We start from the raw sequence: 19,451 nt of genomic DNA, 5'->3' as shown, positions 1-19,451 counted from the left end.
GCGCAGCGTGCAAAAGTATCCCATGACATTTGCTATGCTCCTAGAAAGAATGAGCATGTCATTGAGGCAGAATCCCTTCTCTGTTCCCATTTGGTGACAAAACATATAATCCACTCTGTACACGTGCTTTAACAGAACAAACACCATGAATGATGTATCAGAGATACAGTATTACACCTACTGTTTTGGAAAGCTGTCTTGCTTTTTTTTCCCCTACTGGCAGAATGACAAAACACTGTCAAAACCAGCGTTTGGAGTCATTTCTGGCTGATTAGCAAGTAGTCAAATATTTATTCATGCTCTGACTATGAATATATTAGAACTGCATATTAACTATATTTGTGTGTAACTGAATGTTAGTTACCTTCTATTTTTTGTGAACTAGCATGCATGTTTAGTTGGTTACTTCAATTAAAAGGAAGACTGAAGTAATCTGCCAACATCATTTTTGTTCCAGTTTTTGAAAGTATTTAAAAATATAAATTAAAAAAATGCCTGCACCAATTTTGTCAGAGACCCCATCAGAGATCTCCAAATTGGCAGTTTAACAAGGGAGTGAGGAAGAAACACGGTGGACCAAAGATCTGATCTTTTACTCCTGAATTGCCAAGGTTAGTAGCATTCTCTTCAGCAGTGTTTTTTTAAACAAAGTAGTACGCATAAAAGACAATTGACTTTCTAATCTTAAAAAGAAAAAAAAATACCGGACAAAGAGCACACATTTTCAAAAAATAAATTACATTTGATGCTGAGTTACACATCTGCAGTGCACTTAGTTCCACTAGGATCTAATATGAAGCAGGATCGTTTTTCCATTAGTTAAACTGAGGCAGCTCATGTTGCTGTCATACGTGTGTACTGATGACTTAGAAAAATAAATTCTACGGAGCGTATCAAAAGCACAGACATAAAGACTAACTTTATGTGGTACTTCCCACAAATCACCTGCAAGTCTTCAAAAAATTCCCTCGCATCTTGGATGCAATTGTGTTGTCCATAATGGATACAGAGGAAGCTTACACCCTGACAGACAGTGGCAGAAATTGGAACAGAATTTACTTGCAGCTTCCAAGAGCCAAAAACACAGACAGCTTGTGTCACAATTCCTCCAGCATCATGTTTGATCCTGCAAAGCATAGACTAGACATACAGTTACAGAGACACTAATAAGCTTGCAGGATTACACAGCCCTACAATAGTTTCTTCCAGTATTGGTACTGTAAGTAAACACAGCCATGAACTCCTTAACAGTAGATTCTTTCTGTGTACAAGAAATGTACTTACAGCCTCACACTTAACCACTTGAGTCCAAGCACTTCAACAATTGAGCAGAACTGCATACATAAGCTCACCAGTCTGCAGGATGGAAGTTCTCGCACCTCCCATCTTACAGCTGGGCAAATCAGTTAAGAACATGCTGGAGGATTCTCAACTGTTATCCCAGTATTTTGAGAAACATCATAGCAGGTTTCAAAAGAAGCACAAGAGAGTGACTACACGTATGCAGTAATAAGACATCTTGTGGAAAAGAGGAACAATAAAGAAAAGCAGAATGTAGCAGTAACCTCAGAACCTCGCATTTCATCTTTTTTTTTTCCATTTAAGTTGTCTTTGGAAAAAAAAATTGTTAATAAAAATGTAGTTCAAAGAAACCCTCCTGAACAATAATCCCTGTCTTTTCCTTGACACAAAGAAAACTTTGCTGAAGAAACTCCCAAGGTATTAGGACAAGGTTTCAGGGCAAGGCTGGAGCACTCATTTTCCAGGCATGGGAAAGTCCCATTACGGAACTCCTTGCATGTAACAGAAGCCAATTCACCAACATCAGCTCAAAGGAAGCCTGGACACATGCAATAAAGACAGAGTTGCTGGGGGCAGAATACACAGAAAACACATAGCTCAATATATGGGTTACAGACAGTCTGCAGACTAGAGGAATACTCTGGGGACGTACTGCACATGATCTTACACCCCTCCCTCTCTGCTGCTGGCCTTTGCCAGAGACTGTGTACTGTGCTGGACAGACTCCTTCTCCCATGCACTAGAAGTTAACTGCCACAGTTTTCTCAGTAGTGAATATCAAGGACAGATTTCCTGGGATATCTGGAGCTCTGGCGTAGGACAGCGAATGAGAATGCAAGAATAAGCACAACAGAGATGCTATCATTGGGAAGGAGGGAGTGAAACAGAATATGCTGAGCTCAGTGGATATATACAGAATCATTGCTGAAACATAATATGAAAAGAAGCTCTGAGGTTTTTTTAATAATGAGAAAGTAGTTAAGGACAAGGTCTCCCCATTACAACTTTGAATTGCAACGTTTATAACAACCAGACTAAAATTGACATTTTAGAAATGACTTCACAGAAAGCACAACTAAACCTTCATGCTCTGGCAGCTAATAATGTTCCCTAGTACTGGAGAAAGGGGAATCTTCTGCTCACCATACAGAGTGGCAGTGCCCTCATTGCCTTCCCCACTATCTAGACCTGATAGGAGGTTTTCACTGATCACAGTTTCTTTTGGCAGATACCTACTAAAAACTTTTTGCACACTGACATCGTTATGCTGTCTAAATAATTGTCATCAAGCCCCTTTCCAAGTTCTCTCTTCTCGTTGGGGTTTCTCACAGGAGTCCAGGGTGAGGAGAGACACCCTGCCAAAAGTGCTGAACCTCACTACTAGGAAGACAGCTTACCACAATTACATTAACAAATTTGGAAAGTGGCCCTTATGTTTGTATCACCAAAGTTCAGAACATTAAAAAAATAGAGCCCACAGTAATGAATGATGTCTAGTCTATAAATTCAAAGTCTCTTTTCAAGTTACATAGGTGCACGTATTTCACAACAGGATATGCGATATACGGCAAATCTGTTTTCAGCTGCACTCTGAATGTCGAGGTGAGACATCTCCTATTCAAAGAAATCTTGTGGAGAGAGAGAACTGAGTAACTTCAGAAATCGTACTCCCACATTCTGAATTTGTAGAAGGACTGGTTAGGGCAGGAGTTGTTCTATTTCCTATTCATTAAGTTTCAGCACACAAATCAAGCTGTAATATAACAACGTTTGGATCCAAAGGAAACAAGTTTTCCTAAGAATATTTAAACACTTGTGTTTGGCCTACACTGACAATATAAACCAGCTATAGAAATAGTCACTTAAATATATATATTCACACATTTATAGCAACTTTTCTGGTCTAAGACAGCTAGAACAGCTGCTGGGAGTTACTTCCTTTGCTCCTTAACACATATAGGTGCAAGAAGTATTGATTAGTGATGCCATTTTAAATAATCAGCGGAGCTCACAAAAACAGACAATAACCTCCCAATAAAATATTATGATATTTAACATTTTAGTATCAAGGAAATTATCCTTCAATACAAACCTCCTCTTTCGTTTTCTTATTTTCTGCTCTAAGCTCTTCATATTCACCAATAGCTGTAAAAGAAAAATAAAGAAAAAAAAAGGTTAACATTGCAACATCTCTTTTACTCAGATTAGCTTTCTACTTATTCATTTTAAAGCTCTTCTGGCTGTCTACGTAGACTTTGAATAACATGGGTCGTAAACTTTATTAATAGCCTATGGATCAACCGGACATCCTTTTAGAATAGAAGTAATTGGAAAGCATCTGAAAAGGATAGTAGCTCTCAAAACAATCAATTGTTGATCAATGGAAAGTTAAACAATCTTATTGACTGAGTTCAAAAATTACAAGGTGAATGCACTGGCTTGTAGACACTAGCTTAAACCCACACTGGCTCAGGTTACAGATTAATGGCAGCAGGCACTGTTAACGCAACACTGTTACACATAGATACGCACACATAGCTCCAGAAGAGCTGAGCACCTTTCTTATTTCTTTAAATATTTTCTCACAGCAGAAGTCCTATGAGATGCTTTCTTCCTTTACAGTCCATAAGGAAGACATAAGAAGATAGCACGGTTTATACAAGATCACACAAGAACTCGGCTGCAGGATCAGCAAGGAGCAGCTCAACCTCCAGGATGCTGAAGGTCCCTTGTTTCAAACCAATAAACGATGCACAGAAATAATCCATCAATCTATGGGATTTTTTTGTGTGTGCCAGGACTGTTTCAGCCTTCAAGAAATTCTACTACTATTATGAAAAAGTGTGAACGCATCTTCAAAGTAGTAAAGAAACTAACTGTGCTAGAAGGGAACTCTGTTCAGTCTTTAAGATGCACGCTATACGAATAAAATAAGACATTATCCTGCCTCTTATTCCAGCCCCTCAATACCCACTTCTTCAAAATGTTCTCACATACAAGAGGAAGTTATACCAGCACACCAGTGTTATTTTAATCCAGCTTAAGCAGAACTGGATAAAGGTTTTGAATACATAGCTTTCAGATGATAGAGATACTGTAGGGTAAGATGGTAAGAGAAACTTCAGCTGAAGACATGACCGTGTAAAGTCTGGAGCAACATGAAGAACTGCTGTTCCTTTCCAGCTTTAAATACCCCAACACTTTCAAACACAAAGCTCTTAGAAATCAAGTTGTGCTGTGCACTGCTGTGACGTTTCTCTTCCCCCCTACCCCCAGTGTTTCAAAATCTGTTCAAATAAAACAAATTCAATTCACTCATGAAAGCTACGTCTGAGATTTCACAGTTCTGCTTGTCTTAAGCACATCTGTTACTCACACGGAAATATATCAAACACAACAAACTCAAATTACTTTATTTTCTCCAAGACCATTTCATTGTAGAGAAATGGGTACAAAGTACAAGGAGTCTGGGAGACAGACTGCAGTTGCAGCTCCTCAGCAAGTCCCTCTAACACAGGGCTCTGGCACGCCCAGACCAGGAACAGGGTCCTGGCAACACCTTGCTGATATGTTAACCTGAAGAGCTTGTGAAGTGAAACAAAATACACTTCTTATACAGGAATGTAAAAGCTATGTCTCCTGATCACTGCTCTACTGCTAAGCCATTTCTGTGCTTCTGTTAGGAAAACAGAGGCAGGCTTCTAACACCAGAGCTAAGATGCAAGAAAAGGATGAAGTCTGTATCAGCAGATACTGCTTCCTTGTACTTGTAAACTGATAGCACATGCTCACTTTCAAGGCCAACTCACATTTGTTATGCAATGAAAAATGTGAGTGCAGCTCTCATCTGCTCTGTGAACCAACAGTTCTGAAATCATAAGCGCCTCAGGCTGGGACGCAGGAACAAGTTCCCACAAAGCCAGGCAGCCAGGAGCTTACACAACACTCCAACAACCCGTGCTAACAGCTCATCTAAGTGATTGGGAATTGAACTGCATGTTGGAGGAAGCCATTCCTTCTTCTACAGCTGTTGGTAGGGCACAACACATTTGCAGTGGAATGAAAACACAAAGTCATCGCTGTGGTAGCAAAGGTAATGGAAGGATGGTTGGACTAGATGATCTTGTAGGTCCTTCCCAACCTTGTGATTCCATCATTCTACGCTCAGCTGCTTTGTGCCAAGCTCACACTGCACTGTCTTTTCACCACGGCCACTCCCTTGCTGGAATTAAGAAAACAATTACTTTTTTCTTGAATATAAGTAGCAATGTTCTGCTATCTTATTTTGAGACCTTCACGCAAGGTAATTTCTGGATCATCGTGTCTCCATACAGATCTCACTCTTCAGATTTTCAGGTATGGATTTACAAAATGCTAATGAAGAGTCTGCTCTTTTTATTAGGAAAGTCAAATAATAATTAGAAAATGACCACATGTTTTCTGCTAAACTTTCAAAGTTTAACGTACAACAGAGTTTTGAGGCTGCCCCTGAAAGAGTCACAAGCCCAACTAATGTTCACTGAAGTGCAGAAGTGCACAAATGTAGAAATGATCTCATCACTCTATAGCTGTCCTAGAAAAACCAATACAGCAGCAACTAGATGCCACTTCATGCTGTAAAACTCATATAGAGTTTTTAGCCCTAAAATCATTTTTGGGAGAAAAAGTATCATTATCACTTTTCCCTTGAATGACAAACCACAAGCAAATCCTGGTACAACAGGATCTAACTCCTCTGTAGAAGCCAGAACTATCACTTCTCCTTATTCTACAAAGACTCCCACACAGCGTACTCCTGACAATGGCATCTCAGCATCTGAAATCTTACGTCTCACATTGGCTCATTCAGATTATGCTGCACTTACATTACCCTGCAAATAAAGATTAGCAGTGTGCGAAACAAACAATGAAGATGCTATACTAAAGATGCTACTGAAATTCTAGAGCTCTACATCATTTTCCTCAAAGAATCAGCACTGTAACACACATGAATAGTAAAATTCCTACTCTGTATCCACTCACCTCCCACGAACCCTGAAGAACCTTACTAAATACCTATCACATACCTTGGAATACTGCCACTGCCTGACAGGCACCAGTTTATCTTTAACAGATTTATTCCTGATACACAGCAGTGTGATGGAAATAACGTAGCAGGATATAAATTTCTTTGCTGCAGGCTAACTTCTTGCAGACTGAGGTGCAACACTACAAGTTGATTTCAATACCAAGGAAACAAAAATTTTGTGAAGGAAAAAGAACAGAATATTCTTGGCTACAGCTCCCAACCCAAACAAAACGTACTCCCAGCCAGCACTGATCTTATTTTCAACTAGTCTGAATGTGGATTTACTAACAGAAGATGTGTCACCTCCATTAGTTGATTTATATATTTATATACCTGTTATGTTAAAAAGCATTTATTAGTAAAACAAGATCAAAAGAGTTACAATTAGGTTATGATTATAATTTACACTGAACAACAGAAAAGACACCTGCACGTATACACAATGAGATTTCCCCGTCTTTTATTAAAAAAAAAACCTCCTGAAGTTGCATATTAAAAATCACAAATAAGAAAATTCTACACTCATATACTTCAGCATTTATACTGCAAACCAGACTGGCCTTCAAGTAGATGGAGAGCCCTTCCACATCAAATCAGCCCATAATGCCACTTCAGCATTCCAGACATACTTAATCAAATAAATAAGTAGTGCACAAGGAAAGCACAGGTCACTTCACTACTGATCGTTCTGGGCTGCAGGCTGGCATGTATTTACTGGTGCAGGCAAGAGCCAAAGCTTGCAGTGCAAAAAGCTATCCTAATGAAATGTGTTGGTAGAAGCAAATTCACACCTGGCCTTTGGCAGCTTTGGACACCGTGAGAGAGAGAACCATCCCTGATAGCATGAGCACAAGAGAAGCTCCATCAGGCTGGCCCCTTGTGCACCTGGAAAACAGCCAGGCCAAATCTGTTGCTATCTGGGAGGCAGTTTGCGCAACGATCTCCTGACAAGCCAAGTGTGCAGGAGACCTGTGAACTGCTCTCAGGAGTAAAAACATAGGCCAGAAGGACTGGATTTTTCTGTTGTTCCCAATCTTAGGTCAAAGATCCCTTCTGCTAAGCCCAGGCAACCTCTCTTCCAGCACGACATGGCGTGGCATTGGTAGTATCAGCCATGTGCCAACTGTAAGATTCAACTAGGAAACACTTTGCTGTATCCTGCACTGCATCCTGGGAGTCCCCTAGCTCCCTGGAAAACAGAAGGGGAAATTAAACATACCACAGCCTGATAAAGCTCAACCATTAAGCTTATATCAAACAATTTGCCTTCACAACTTTCTGAAAAAACAGACAGCGTTACACCAAAGAGCTGAAGCAGGAAGCACTGTTAAACTCTAACAAATGAAGAAAGCATTTATACACGATGGGTTCCGCTGGGGAAACGATGGCTTCTGCACACAAAAACTCAAAAACACATGTACATGGGAAAAAGTGTGTAGAGCAGATGCCTACGGAAGGAAACGCAAAAGCCAACAGGGCATCCCAACTGAATGAAAAAGTCTCTCTGGCCATAAAAATTACCTATCTGTCACGAAGAACAAATTTGTGAAATCACATTAAGAGCTCGTCAATAACACGTACATAGCACTACTCTCAGATTTTCATGCCAGCCTAAAGAAGCTCTAAAGATGCACTCAAACGTTGTGGTGCTATGTTTTTTTAAAGAGAGTGAGTAGATCTTAAACTAAGAAAAACGTTTGCGATGAGAGACTCAAAATCATCACACTTCATAAAAAATAAAATAGCCAACACAAACATAGATAAGATCTTTAAAATAGATTAAGAAAATCATGTTTGGTACATCTGCAGTTAATGGTGGTCATTAACTACAGTAATTTAGCCAAGTCACCAGGAGTTTGTGAAGTTTGTGATAGCGGCAGGGGAAGTGCTTACATAATGTATAACTCCAGATGTTGTGACTGCTGACTGCTGTTTTCAGCTACACAAAGATATCACACAGCTGAAGGTGCTTCTTTAAGAGCAAAATTTCAGCAGCACCAATAAAACCAAAGACAAGCATGGCAATCTTCCATGCTGGCTACCATGCAGCTCTTAAGCTGGTTTGGCGCCCTGGTGAAAACACCACTTTAAGGTAAAAAAGGGGCATTTAGGTAATGCTAATATTCATAGCATACCTGCTTCATCTAATCAAGCCATCTCAGAAAGCTATTCGTAGAATGAAAACTCAAATAATACTTGTAAGGCTTAAGTATCATTGGTACAGAGATCGTGTTTCTCCATGATATTCAATTCAGCTTAAACTTGGCAACAGAGCAAGCTGAAGAGCAAGCAGTGTCAAGTATCCAGGTCTAATCCACAGGACCTGGAAAATTCAGCATGGGTGAAAGATAAGCTATCATGCTCACAGACAGTTTCAGTGTCCTTGTCGCTGCGCAGAGCTGTGCCAAACAGCCAAGTGAATTTGTCCAGACACCAGTCAGTGTCACAGCTGCCACTGAGAATCGCACAGCAGCCACCAAATACCTGCCTCAGGTGCAATCTGCTGACCTTGGTAAGGGAAGTAAAAGCAGCACTGAAATGTTTCTGCAGTCAACCACGCACACAACTGCTGCCCTCTCCACCTAGCCAGCCACTGCAGCTACCTGGCATCATATACAGGTTGTTTCTCAACACTGGAAAAACACACCCTGAAAAAGAAATGGAATGCAGGCTACCGAGAGAATGTGCTCGAACTCCTTCAAATCAATGTCTGTAATCCAGAAATCTGACAACAGACCGCAATGCTGCGATAAGTCTCAAGCCATATACCACTTTGAATGCAATAAACACAGGACTCCTGAACAGTTCACACACCCAGAATCTCAAGCCTTCAGAGACTGCAGGTCGTTCCATCACCATATACTCTCAGTGTAATATTCTTATCTATACGCAGAAGCAGCAAAGAGGAAAATTACTCGGGTTTTCTTCTTCCTCTTTCCAACCATCTCTGGGCTCTGTACTTGGGACACTTCAGTCCCATCAGTTAACACCATTTAACTGCAGCAGGTTAGCATAATGCACTGGTTTGCATCTAAAACAGTGCAACACCAAAAAGCAAGTATTTTCAATTAGTTTTCCACTGGATAATTCTTCTCCCATAAAAATCAGCTTCCCAGCCAGTCATGCAATCACAAAAATATTTGTCAGTCCTACAACAAATTACTAACACTCCTACATTTGGAGAACATCTATTAAGAACAGCACATTACAGGACAGGATCTGCCTGTTAGTTTCTATTTCAACAGCTTAAAAGGAGCTAGGGCAGCTAGCACACAAGTTACAGTGCCTTTCACTTGAACAAACTCCTGAAGTCCCATAAAGTCTCTTTAAAGGACACTCAATCTACCTGAGCAGAAGACTTTCAGACACCAATACTGAAACCCCAGTTCCTCTGAAGTCAATGAGAAAACTCAAAGTAATTTCAAGATGTTGGGATTTCTGAAGAATAACCGATACTTGCCTCATTAGCAACTCCTCACTGCCATTTTAGCAGCCATTATTTTGGTACAGACTTCTTTTTGGTACAGGCTTCAGAAGCCAGCAGCAGTGGAAGGAAGCAATCAATTGGGAACAAACAGCCTTTTAGCCTTATTTTTTGGTCCCACACTATTAAAACTCATATATCATTGTGAATTTTACAACAACTGTAATACTTGTAAGTCAGAATCCAGCTGGGACAACCAAACATCATGAATTTACAACGCAGACTGTACAGGCAAAAGCAAAAAGGAAGTGTCAAAGTGGGTGACCACAAACATTCACCTGAAATTAGTTTCAGAGAAGCTCCTGCTGCACAGCAGAAGTGACCCAATCCAGTTACAGCCAGAGTTATATGTTTGCTGCACGTAAAGTTGAGAACAGAGGCATTCCAGTCTCTGGAGAGATGCTCACAGAAAACATTCACAACTCAGATGATTGAAAACTAAGCCCAAAGACTGTCATCTGTTTAACCAGCCAAGAAACTTTTCTAGACCAGTTCGGTTTGGAAGCAGACTGACTAGTGAAGATGAAGGCTACCTGTTGAGCATCCAGCTTTTTTCCTTGTCCCTTCTTACCAATAACACAATATGTTCCAATATCTTAGGACCTGAGCATCTGTAAGACTGAAGCACTGAACTTCCATACAAAAACACTGAGCAATGACTCACACAGGGAATCCAGCGTGCCCTTCATTCATTTACACTGGAACTACAAAGGCAGCAAAGAAACTTGTGGCATATCAGGGCTAGCCGTGGGCTGTATCACCAGGAAGTTCACGTGCTGATTAGGAGTGGAACAGAGGATGCTTCATGGGCTGGTTAACACCTCCTGCCACGCACAACAGAGCAGGGACAGGGAGCTTAGAAACAAGGGGGATCTTCTCATGAAACAGCCCTTGCAGGATGCCACGCTTTCACTTCTCCATGCCTCGGCACTCCCGCCGAGTTCCTCTTCCAAAGGGGAGAGGACGGACTGACACCGTGGGAGGCCAGACCGACAGCCAGCTGTCGCTGAGGGTTCCCAGCACACGAGGCAGCAGCACCCAGACACGTGCCGCGCTCCTCGCCCTCAGCCGGCCCCGCGCCATCACTCACTCGACACCCACCTGACAGCACACAAAACCGGCAGCTGTGGAGAGGCGAGGCGGCCGGAACCAAAGAGCCGCAACGTGCCGCCTCCCGTTTCCAAGCCTGCTTTTTTTCCCCCCGCAGGGACCCGAAAGCTAAGCGGAGCCGGGGGCCGCCCAGGCCGCACCGCTCGCCGCCGGCCCCGCGCCGCAGGCCGCGCCCGGCCAGCACAGCCCTCTCATGCCGCCGCCTCGCGCCTCCCCGCGGCCGCGCTCCCACCGCCCGAACCCGCGGCGGCCGAGGGAAGGAAGGAAGGAGAGCCGGTCCGTCCGTAGCCGGCCGGAGGCGCCGCCCGCCCCTACCTCGGTCCTTCAGGCTGACCAGCAGCTCCAGCTGCTTCTCCTCGTCCGAGCTGTTCATCCCGCCCCGCTCCGCCTCACCTCTCCCGGCTACACCTGGCAATGTTCGGGCGGCTCTCGCGGCCCCGGGGCGCGGCGGGCGCGGCGAACGGCCCGGCCCGCTCCGCTCTGCACATGCCCAGACTCCCGCGGCGCCCCAGTGAGCATGTGCGGGGTGCGGCGGCTCCGCGCCCCGGGCTGTGCGCGGCACCTCCCTGACGGGCGGCGGCCGGGCGGCCCCTCTGAGGCCGCGCCGCGACCCAAGGGGCTGCGGGGCGAAAGCGAGATCCTGAGGGACGCGAAGGAGGCGGGAAGGTCGCCGGGAGGCGCTGCTCTGGGTGGTGTCCAAAATGCGCACGAGGGGCTTTAATGAGCACTTTGACACCGTTCGTAGAGAGCGGCGTTCCCAAAGGTTCCAGAGAAGCAGCTGCGGGGCGATTCCAGCGTCCAGTGCGGACAAAACGTTGGACGATATCAGAGCGGAGAGCTTTGGTGGAGATCCTGCTCCGTTTGTCTGTGAAGAACACGGTTGTTCTTCCCAGCAATCCCAGAGAGGAAAAGGAGAGGACCTGGCAATGAACATAGAATCATGGAATCGTTTGAGTTGCAAGGGACCTTTAAAGGCCATCTGGTCCAACTGCCTGCAATGAACAGGGACACCTACAGCTCCATCCGGTGCTGAGAGTCCCGTCCAGCCTGACCTTGGGTGTCTCCAGGGATGGCACATCCACCACCTCTCTGGGCAGCCTGTGCCAGCATTCACTAGCCCTCTTGTAAAAAAACTTCTTCCTTACATCCAGTCTAAATGTCCTCTCTTTTAGTTAGAAACCATTTCCTGTTGTCCTAGCACAACATACCGAAGAGATCTCTCTATGATTCTATCTCTGTGCTAAAGCAGTGACCCTACCCAGCTCCTCTGGAGCCTGGCAATGAATGCATGCAATCACTGCAGAGTTTGATTCTACCCTATTTTTTTGCTGAACTTCAGAAACTTTAAAGTCAGAAGTTTGAAGTAAAATTGCTGTCTTTGTTGTTAACTAACCAAATGCTATGAGACTCACGATTCATAATGGACAATAATAGGATAAATCTGAAGTTGAGCTCATTTTCAAAAGCCTCCTGTCAGTCACACTGGAGCTGCTCACAGTAGCGGTCCAGTGAACCGCAGCAGTCTCCAGATTCATTCTTTAAGCACTGGCGAAGGCACAGCTTTTCCATCTCCTTCCTTGGCAAGCGCCCGTAGCACACCATGGCATCCAGTACATGGAACATTGCCCCAGACGCGGCAAACTTAGTTAGAAAGATCTGTGAAAGAAAGGGAAGAAACTTCACTGCGAATTGCTGCTCAGACCTCCTGCCTCTTTCTTGTCTGACTGCAACCTGTAGCCTTCTTAACCCAGTAAACCTTTAAAAAAAAGATGAGACTTTGTGTTGTTATTCTGTAGTGTTATCTGTCCTAGAACTGGTTAATAACACATGTAATAGTGCCCTGGAAAGGAGCACGTGAGCTGTTCTGGTGCAATATGCTCAGGTACAGCTACCCAGGCCACATGGGAAAGTTCAGAAGCTAGTCGTCTTCTTTGGAACTAGTCAGCATAAAATGCATTTAACTGCTCCAAAAGCGAAGTTATAAATCCACTCTCCTGCAGGCAGCCGTACAAGAGAAGGGGAAATTACGCTGGCAAACAAAGGCTCTGTAGCGGCTGTGGGAAGCAGCGTGCAAATAATTACAGACACGCTGCCAGCGAGATGCTGCAGCAGAATGGGATGTTCACTAACTACAGGAAAAAAATTCTCCCATGACATCAACAGGATCTAAATAACAATGCTATAATCCAGCTCTTCAAAAGATGGCACAGAGTCATTTGTAGGAAAAGCAAAATAGGAAAAAAAAGTGATCCAAGGCTTGAGGAGAAAGTCTTCAAACTTTTGATCTTTTTAATTGAGAAAACAAATTATTGGATTATGTTAATTTCACAGGAGAAAATCCTTGGTACTTGAGGGCTTTTTGGCTTAGTGGAAAAGACTCAACCAGAATCCGTGTCTGCAACCAGAAGCCAAACATGAAGGCTACAAATAGGATTATACATCAATAAATGCATCCATTTTGAATAACACAGAGGTCTTATTTAAGTCTTCAGAGTTCTGGGCTGACCTTGGTTTCAAATAGTCCCCACTTTAAGGCAGCAGTTTTGCCAGTGTTTTGGATTGTAGCATCCTTCCTCAGGCTGCCTGTTGGCTTCCCTTCAGCCACAGGTTTCATAACAAACTCCCCATCCCTTTGCTTATATCACCCTCTCTACTCCCAAACCAATCTTTCATACAGCGCAATAGTAGGATTTGCAAAAGAACCACTGTATAGAGTTGCACTGTGCCAAGACACCGGACATCTTCATCTTGCATCAATGTTCTGTCTGTTGTGTGCTGCCAGAACAGAGCATAAAATCTCTTTGATTTGCAGAAAGACACTAAGGCAATTCTTCCATTATTTTATTTATTTATTCAAATTAAAGTACTATGGGTCAAAACACTTCCCTTCCATAATTTCAGTATTGCAGCTTCAGTGTTGTTCTTATTCACTTTGAACTAGGTCAAGTTACAGTACCTTGAAAAGTAAGAGTTTAAAGCATGACGTCTTTGTTGCAGATCCTTTCGGTTGCAATAACAAGTAGGATGAAAGCCACACTGACATTCAAAGGTGTTAATGAATCATTAATTGCCAGACAAGCTTACTTTTTTCTTTTTTCCTCCAAGTTAACAGACAACAGAAAAATTAACTCATGCTGAATTTTCTAATGGATGCCTCTGTGCTCTTTAAGTACCTCACATCTCCAGTAGTGCTTCCACAAATCATGAATTCAATTCACTGTTTCCAAGTTATTTTAAATAAGAGATAATCCATAATGCCCATACTATTCTGTGTAATAAGTAATATCTATAATGTGATTTGACAGCAGATGCAGTAAACCATTAAGAACATAAAAAGCTTGCACAGGCAATACAAGCATCCAACATGGGATTTCACAGTGTTGACACAGAGATTAGTTATTGCTTCCTGTATAAAAGAAAGAGAGACTGTACTTTGAGCATAAATAGCCAGCTTGTCATAGCACTTCAATAATATCACTTCTCCTTTGTTAAATTGGGAAGCTATGACTGTGTTCAAAAACTTGTCCAGTTCCCAGACAGTACTAGCACTGAGATGGGGGGAAAATCCAGGATTAGGTCACTTTCTGCTGGAAAACTCATGTAAATGAATGACATCATAGCTATCCATATCCTTGTGGAGAGGAGAATTCAGATGGATTCACCATTATCTTTAGGTTTTACCATTTTGTACCTCTACTTCCAAAACCTGAAATAGTTTTATCACAGATTGTGCGCGGTTTTGAGAACCACAGCTGATAACTGGTAGGGAAAGACTAGAAGCACTTTAGAAAGTGAGATTAAAATTCTGGTCTTGTTCAAGTGGAGCTGTGATTTAAGCTGGGTATCATTATACACAATTCTATACTATTCTATGCATGAACTATTCTATATATGCAACAGTAAGTGCATCATTTCTGGAAGTTACCCTAAATGAAGGCAATATATGGCTGCAAACAAAAGACATTCTGGAATATAAAAACATGCATAAGACACATGGTTTCTTCATGCTGTGCTTAGCTCTGGTGGAACATCAGAGAGAACAGCATGTCAGCTTCTAATGGCACGCTTTAAATTGAAGCACAGGCCGGCTGAGGAGCCTTGGCAAGAAAAAATAGGGGTGGATTTGGGGAGATTATTTGTTGCAGATGAAACTGAGGGAAATGAGGCATATATGATAGTTAAAGACTAACGTAAAATTGTTAATATCATGAAAAGATGCAGTCCTTCCAGCATTTCACAATTTCCTATCTCCATGCAGATTTACATAGACACAGGAACTGGTGATTGCCTCTAAGTTACAAGAGGGATAGGAGAGATGACAGTACCTCCTCCCTGCTGAATCTCCAAACGTGAAAACCCAAACCAGGTATCTGGAAGGATTTGCAAAGACTGTTTTAAGGGATGATTCAGTCTCCATATCTCTGGCTTCCACTCCCCGTTATTCGCAGATGATGATACTCAATAAGTTTCATTGAAAATAACACTGACATTTGTTCAAAGCCCAACTGCTGTACCCCATGAAGCATAACTGCTTTGTTCTTTGTCTGCAGCTCCCTGGGCCACGTATGGGCCATGTGGGCTCACCCATTCCGAAGGGGACACTTGCATAGCTCCACAGCTCCAAAGAACTAAACAAGAGAGTACTGCAGTTGGGTTAAGAAAGAGAAACACAAGTAACAAAGTACTCAGAACTGGAATATATAAGAATCTGGATGGCATCCTCAGTTTCACCATAGCCAACAGCCATATCAAGTAGGGTAACACTAAAGAAAATGGAAAGTAAAGAAAAATACTTAAAAGGTTTCACTTTCTTTTTTTGGGATAGATCTTAGCGAGATGTTGGGCACCTTCCATTGTTTTCACTAATGCTTAGAGATCATAAAAACAAGCAGCTCCCAGCACATGAATAGTCATACTGTTGTACCTGAGCAAAATCTTACTAATAATTAGCTTGCTTAACATTTTACTTCTTTTTTTCTCCCATTGTTAAATGTATGTTTTAAGCCTGCTCTCCCCTTGGATGGAACTTTGATGAGTATTCAGTCAGGCAGACTTGGCAAGTTGAAAATCTCACTGAATGACAAACTGAAGGAAATGGTAGTGATTTTTCACTTTAAATGCCTTCTAACCCCATAGGGTTTACAGTGAAGGGCATCAGAAACACTTATCTTGTGAATGAATAATTTTGACCCAGAAGGATCTGGACAGCAGATTCTGAATCCTATCTGTTCATCCTTGCAAAATATAATTTTTTCTCATAACTAAGCTATTTAAGAGAGCACTGTACATAACTGTACCTGCAGAAATCGAGTGTGGTAACTTACCAAATAGGCATTACAGTCAGATTTACTGTAGCTATTATCCATGCTAGAACGTGCATATTCCTATTCCTCACTTGGATTACAAGTTACTTGCAACTTTTAATGAACACAAAGGTAATCTCACCTCCCATATGCAAATAAAACCTTAGTATCTTCTACAATAAATCATAAAATTACAAAGGTAGGAAAAGACCACTAAGATCATCCAGTCCAATCCCAACCCATCCCCGCTAACCACATCTCTCAGCAACACATCTCCACAGTTCTTGAATGCCTCCAGGGTCACTGACTCCCCCAGCTTGCCAGGCAGCCTGTGCTGATTTATTACCTCTCTTTCTGAGAAGAAATGTTTCCTAGAATCCAATCTGAACCTCCTCTGGTACAACTTGAGGACATTAGGTCTCATTCTATGAGAAAGAAGGGAGCATGGACCTGCAGTGACTGTCCCTGCATTCTCTCTGTTTCTTCTAGAGCAGTGACATCCATCCAACCTTGCGTAGCCTGAATCAATTCTTGTCATGGCACTGTTGAGGAGAGCTGCCTTGTGGATACCATTGTGGCTACAGGCTGAAGTTACCCTCAGGGCATGACTGCAGCCATATGTTTACCACTTTATAGCAGACATTTCAGGGGAACAGGGAGAGAATAAGGACAAGGAAAAATAAACTAGACAATCACTGCATAGATAAGCAATTATTAATAAACTCCATTAAAAAATGAAATGAGAATAGCTATTTGAGTACATAATTGACACGATGAATAAGACTAAGCAGATTATCTGCTGAAATAATGTATATTTTTTCATCAAACCAATCAGTGCTGAATAATGGCTGGCATAATATATCTAGGTAAATATCAGATTTTCATGTTCCCCTAAGATGACAACTAACTAATCAGCAGACATTCAAACCAAAGTACAATTACGATTGCAAATAAAAAACCCAGATAATATGGATTCATTTGAAAAAATTAACCATTTGATTAGAGATAGTGACATGATCTTTCCTAGTTCCTCCCTCCTAGGATGGCAGTCATGTCTATGCACAAAGAAAAGGCACAAACTGATTGGAGGATAAATCAGAAGATTAAGCATTTAGCATGGCATTTTAAAATACTTTAATTGTGTCACAATTAACAATGCTGCAAATTAAATTTGCAGCTATAAAAGATAACTAGGCAAATTATAGCAGCCTGCCCTTCATAGCAGTACACCCTGCTTTGTGTATGCTCACTTCACGTAATTTGGATAAAATAGGTGCTCCCTTTATCTACAAGGACAGACAGGTGGTGATGTTCTCCCACTGAGATGTGAACACCTGCCAACGAGTGCAAAGACACATATTTAGAAAGAGCAAATAGCTCAGAAGTGATTCACTATGCTCCTACCCGCAGAACAAGAGATCTCATTTGCTCCCAGCCTGTCAGGACAAGTATCACACTCTTGGAAAGCAAGAAAGTGACTCAGTCTCCAGAACTTTCTCCTGAGGTATGGGACCCGGTTTCACCAGTATCACACTGGGGAGGCTGTAATAACCTCCAGCAGTTATTGCAGTGTCTCTATGCACTTCTCTAAAGTACTTCCCTGGTGTATTCTGTAGCTCTTTGGATAAAATGGGCCATTAGAGCAGAGATGCAGCAGGTGCTCTACAGCACCACAAATACTCTTTTTGGGTATCATAGAAACATAGAATATCCGAAGTTGGAAGGTACCCACCAGGGTTTACTGAGATCCTGAAGAACGTTCTGAAGTTCAGCAAGGTAAAGTGCAACATTCTGCACCATGGAGGAGCAACTCCGCATACTAGCATCTGCTGGGCACCATCCAGCTGGAAAGTGGGTCTCTAGAGAAGGACCTGAGGATCACAGTGAATGCCAAGTTAAATATAAGCATGCAATGTACCCTTGTCACAGAGGAGGCTGATGGCGTCCTGGGCTGAATCAGGAGTGGAGTGCGGAAGTCCCAATTCTGAGACCTCTAAACAGTTGCAGTATTTTAGTTGACAGGCTGTGCAATGATGACAAATGACAATAGTAAACAAGTTACCTTTCTATCCTGGGAATGAGGTGCGATCTATCAGCTTGGGTGAAAAAAATAAATCTTCGTCACATAATCTTAGCCAAGTACCTCTGTGCCCATACGTTGACTGCTGAACAAGGACAGAATCAGATTTCAGCAAGCACAGACGTTTACCATGAGAGAAATCATATGGAAAGAACACACTGAAAGATAATGAAGCGTCACTAAGTAAGAGTTATTCCATACTAAGTTACTCCAGGATTTGATAATGCTGTTTTAGGCCTTGTTCTTTGGTAAACAACTAACATCATGCCAGGCAAAATGAAATCAGTTATTTAGAAACTTACGTTACTGTACAACAGTCAAGGTCTCTTGGTACTGATCATAGACATGTTAATAGCCCTTTCATTATGCATAGCTTTTGAACTCAGTACCGCTGTTGTTTTGCTTACATCCTTATTACAGCGCTCTGTAAAGTTACTTTCATGATTAATTTCTCCAGGAAGAACAATTCATTTCACTTATAAGCAATTTTACAGCTTATGAGAAATAACCCAATGCCCTGCTTCCTCAGTGCACTTTCCATCAAGTATTTATGTGCAACTGGAGCCACTCTGCCTCTCTCTCTCTCTCCTCCTCTCAGCTGAACTTTACATAGACCTCAACAGTAGTTGATGCTTTTGTTCCCATTGCAGACTTGACCATTTTCTGGTGCCTGCACTACCTCCATTTTCACTAGATAATTAGGGTCAGATGCTAGTTCCGTGAATTAAAGAGCATTTGGGCTCTCCTTCCAACAAGCCCTTCTACTCCCTCCTTGCAAAACAAAGCTGTCACATGCATTCTTTAGGTGGTGTTGGATTACATTACACCACTTGACCTCACTTGCTATGCTAAGATAATTATGCCAGGTATTTTGCTGATAAAAATCACCATGGCTTTAATGTATGCTGTAGAGCTCTATTAATTCATGTCAGTAGAAAATCAGGCACTTTGTAAGAATTTAGGTCCAGAGACAATACTCCAAGTTGACACAAGGATTTTCACCAAGTTAACTGGCATGTCTGGAAGTCCTTCAACAAGACAGAAATAAAGTAAGCAAGGAACAAACACATTTACTTCCGTAGAGCTATCAGACAAACTTTCTCC

At 42.2% G+C, this 19,451-nt stretch overlaps 1 protein-coding gene across 2 annotated transcripts in view; it reads right to left on the bottom strand.

Annotated features, from left to right (window-relative positions):
- The window catches only part of SHTN1 (shootin 1), a 60,241-nt gene extending 48,826 nt beyond the window's left edge, over positions 1–11,415 (bottom strand). Inside the window, exons 1-2 of one of the 2 annotated variants that reach the window (XM_042818888.1) lie at positions 11,280–11,415; positions 3,395–3,447 (exon numbers count right to left, since the gene is read on the bottom strand). In XM_042818888.1, coding sequence (XP_042674822.1) covers positions 3,395–3,447; positions 11,280–11,337 — 111 coding nt within the window. In that variant the 5' untranslated portion in view covers positions 11,338–11,415. Of the gene's footprint in view, positions 1–3,394; positions 3,448–10,955; positions 11,013–11,279 lie in introns of those variants that run through there. The other variant, XM_042818889.1, reaches the window with a different exon arrangement.
- Positions 11,416–19,451: the final 8,036 nt, after the last annotated feature.

The sequence above is a fragment of the Centrocercus urophasianus genome, unplaced genomic scaffold (genome assembly GCF_019232065.1).
Source record: "Centrocercus urophasianus isolate 14NV4802_14NV808 unplaced genomic scaffold, USGS_Curo_1.0 seq_17, whole genome shotgun sequence".
Classification (NCBI taxonomy): Eukaryota; Metazoa; Chordata; class Aves; order Galliformes; family Phasianidae; genus Centrocercus; species Centrocercus urophasianus.
This window is presented reverse-complemented; position numbering and strand designations above follow the sequence as displayed.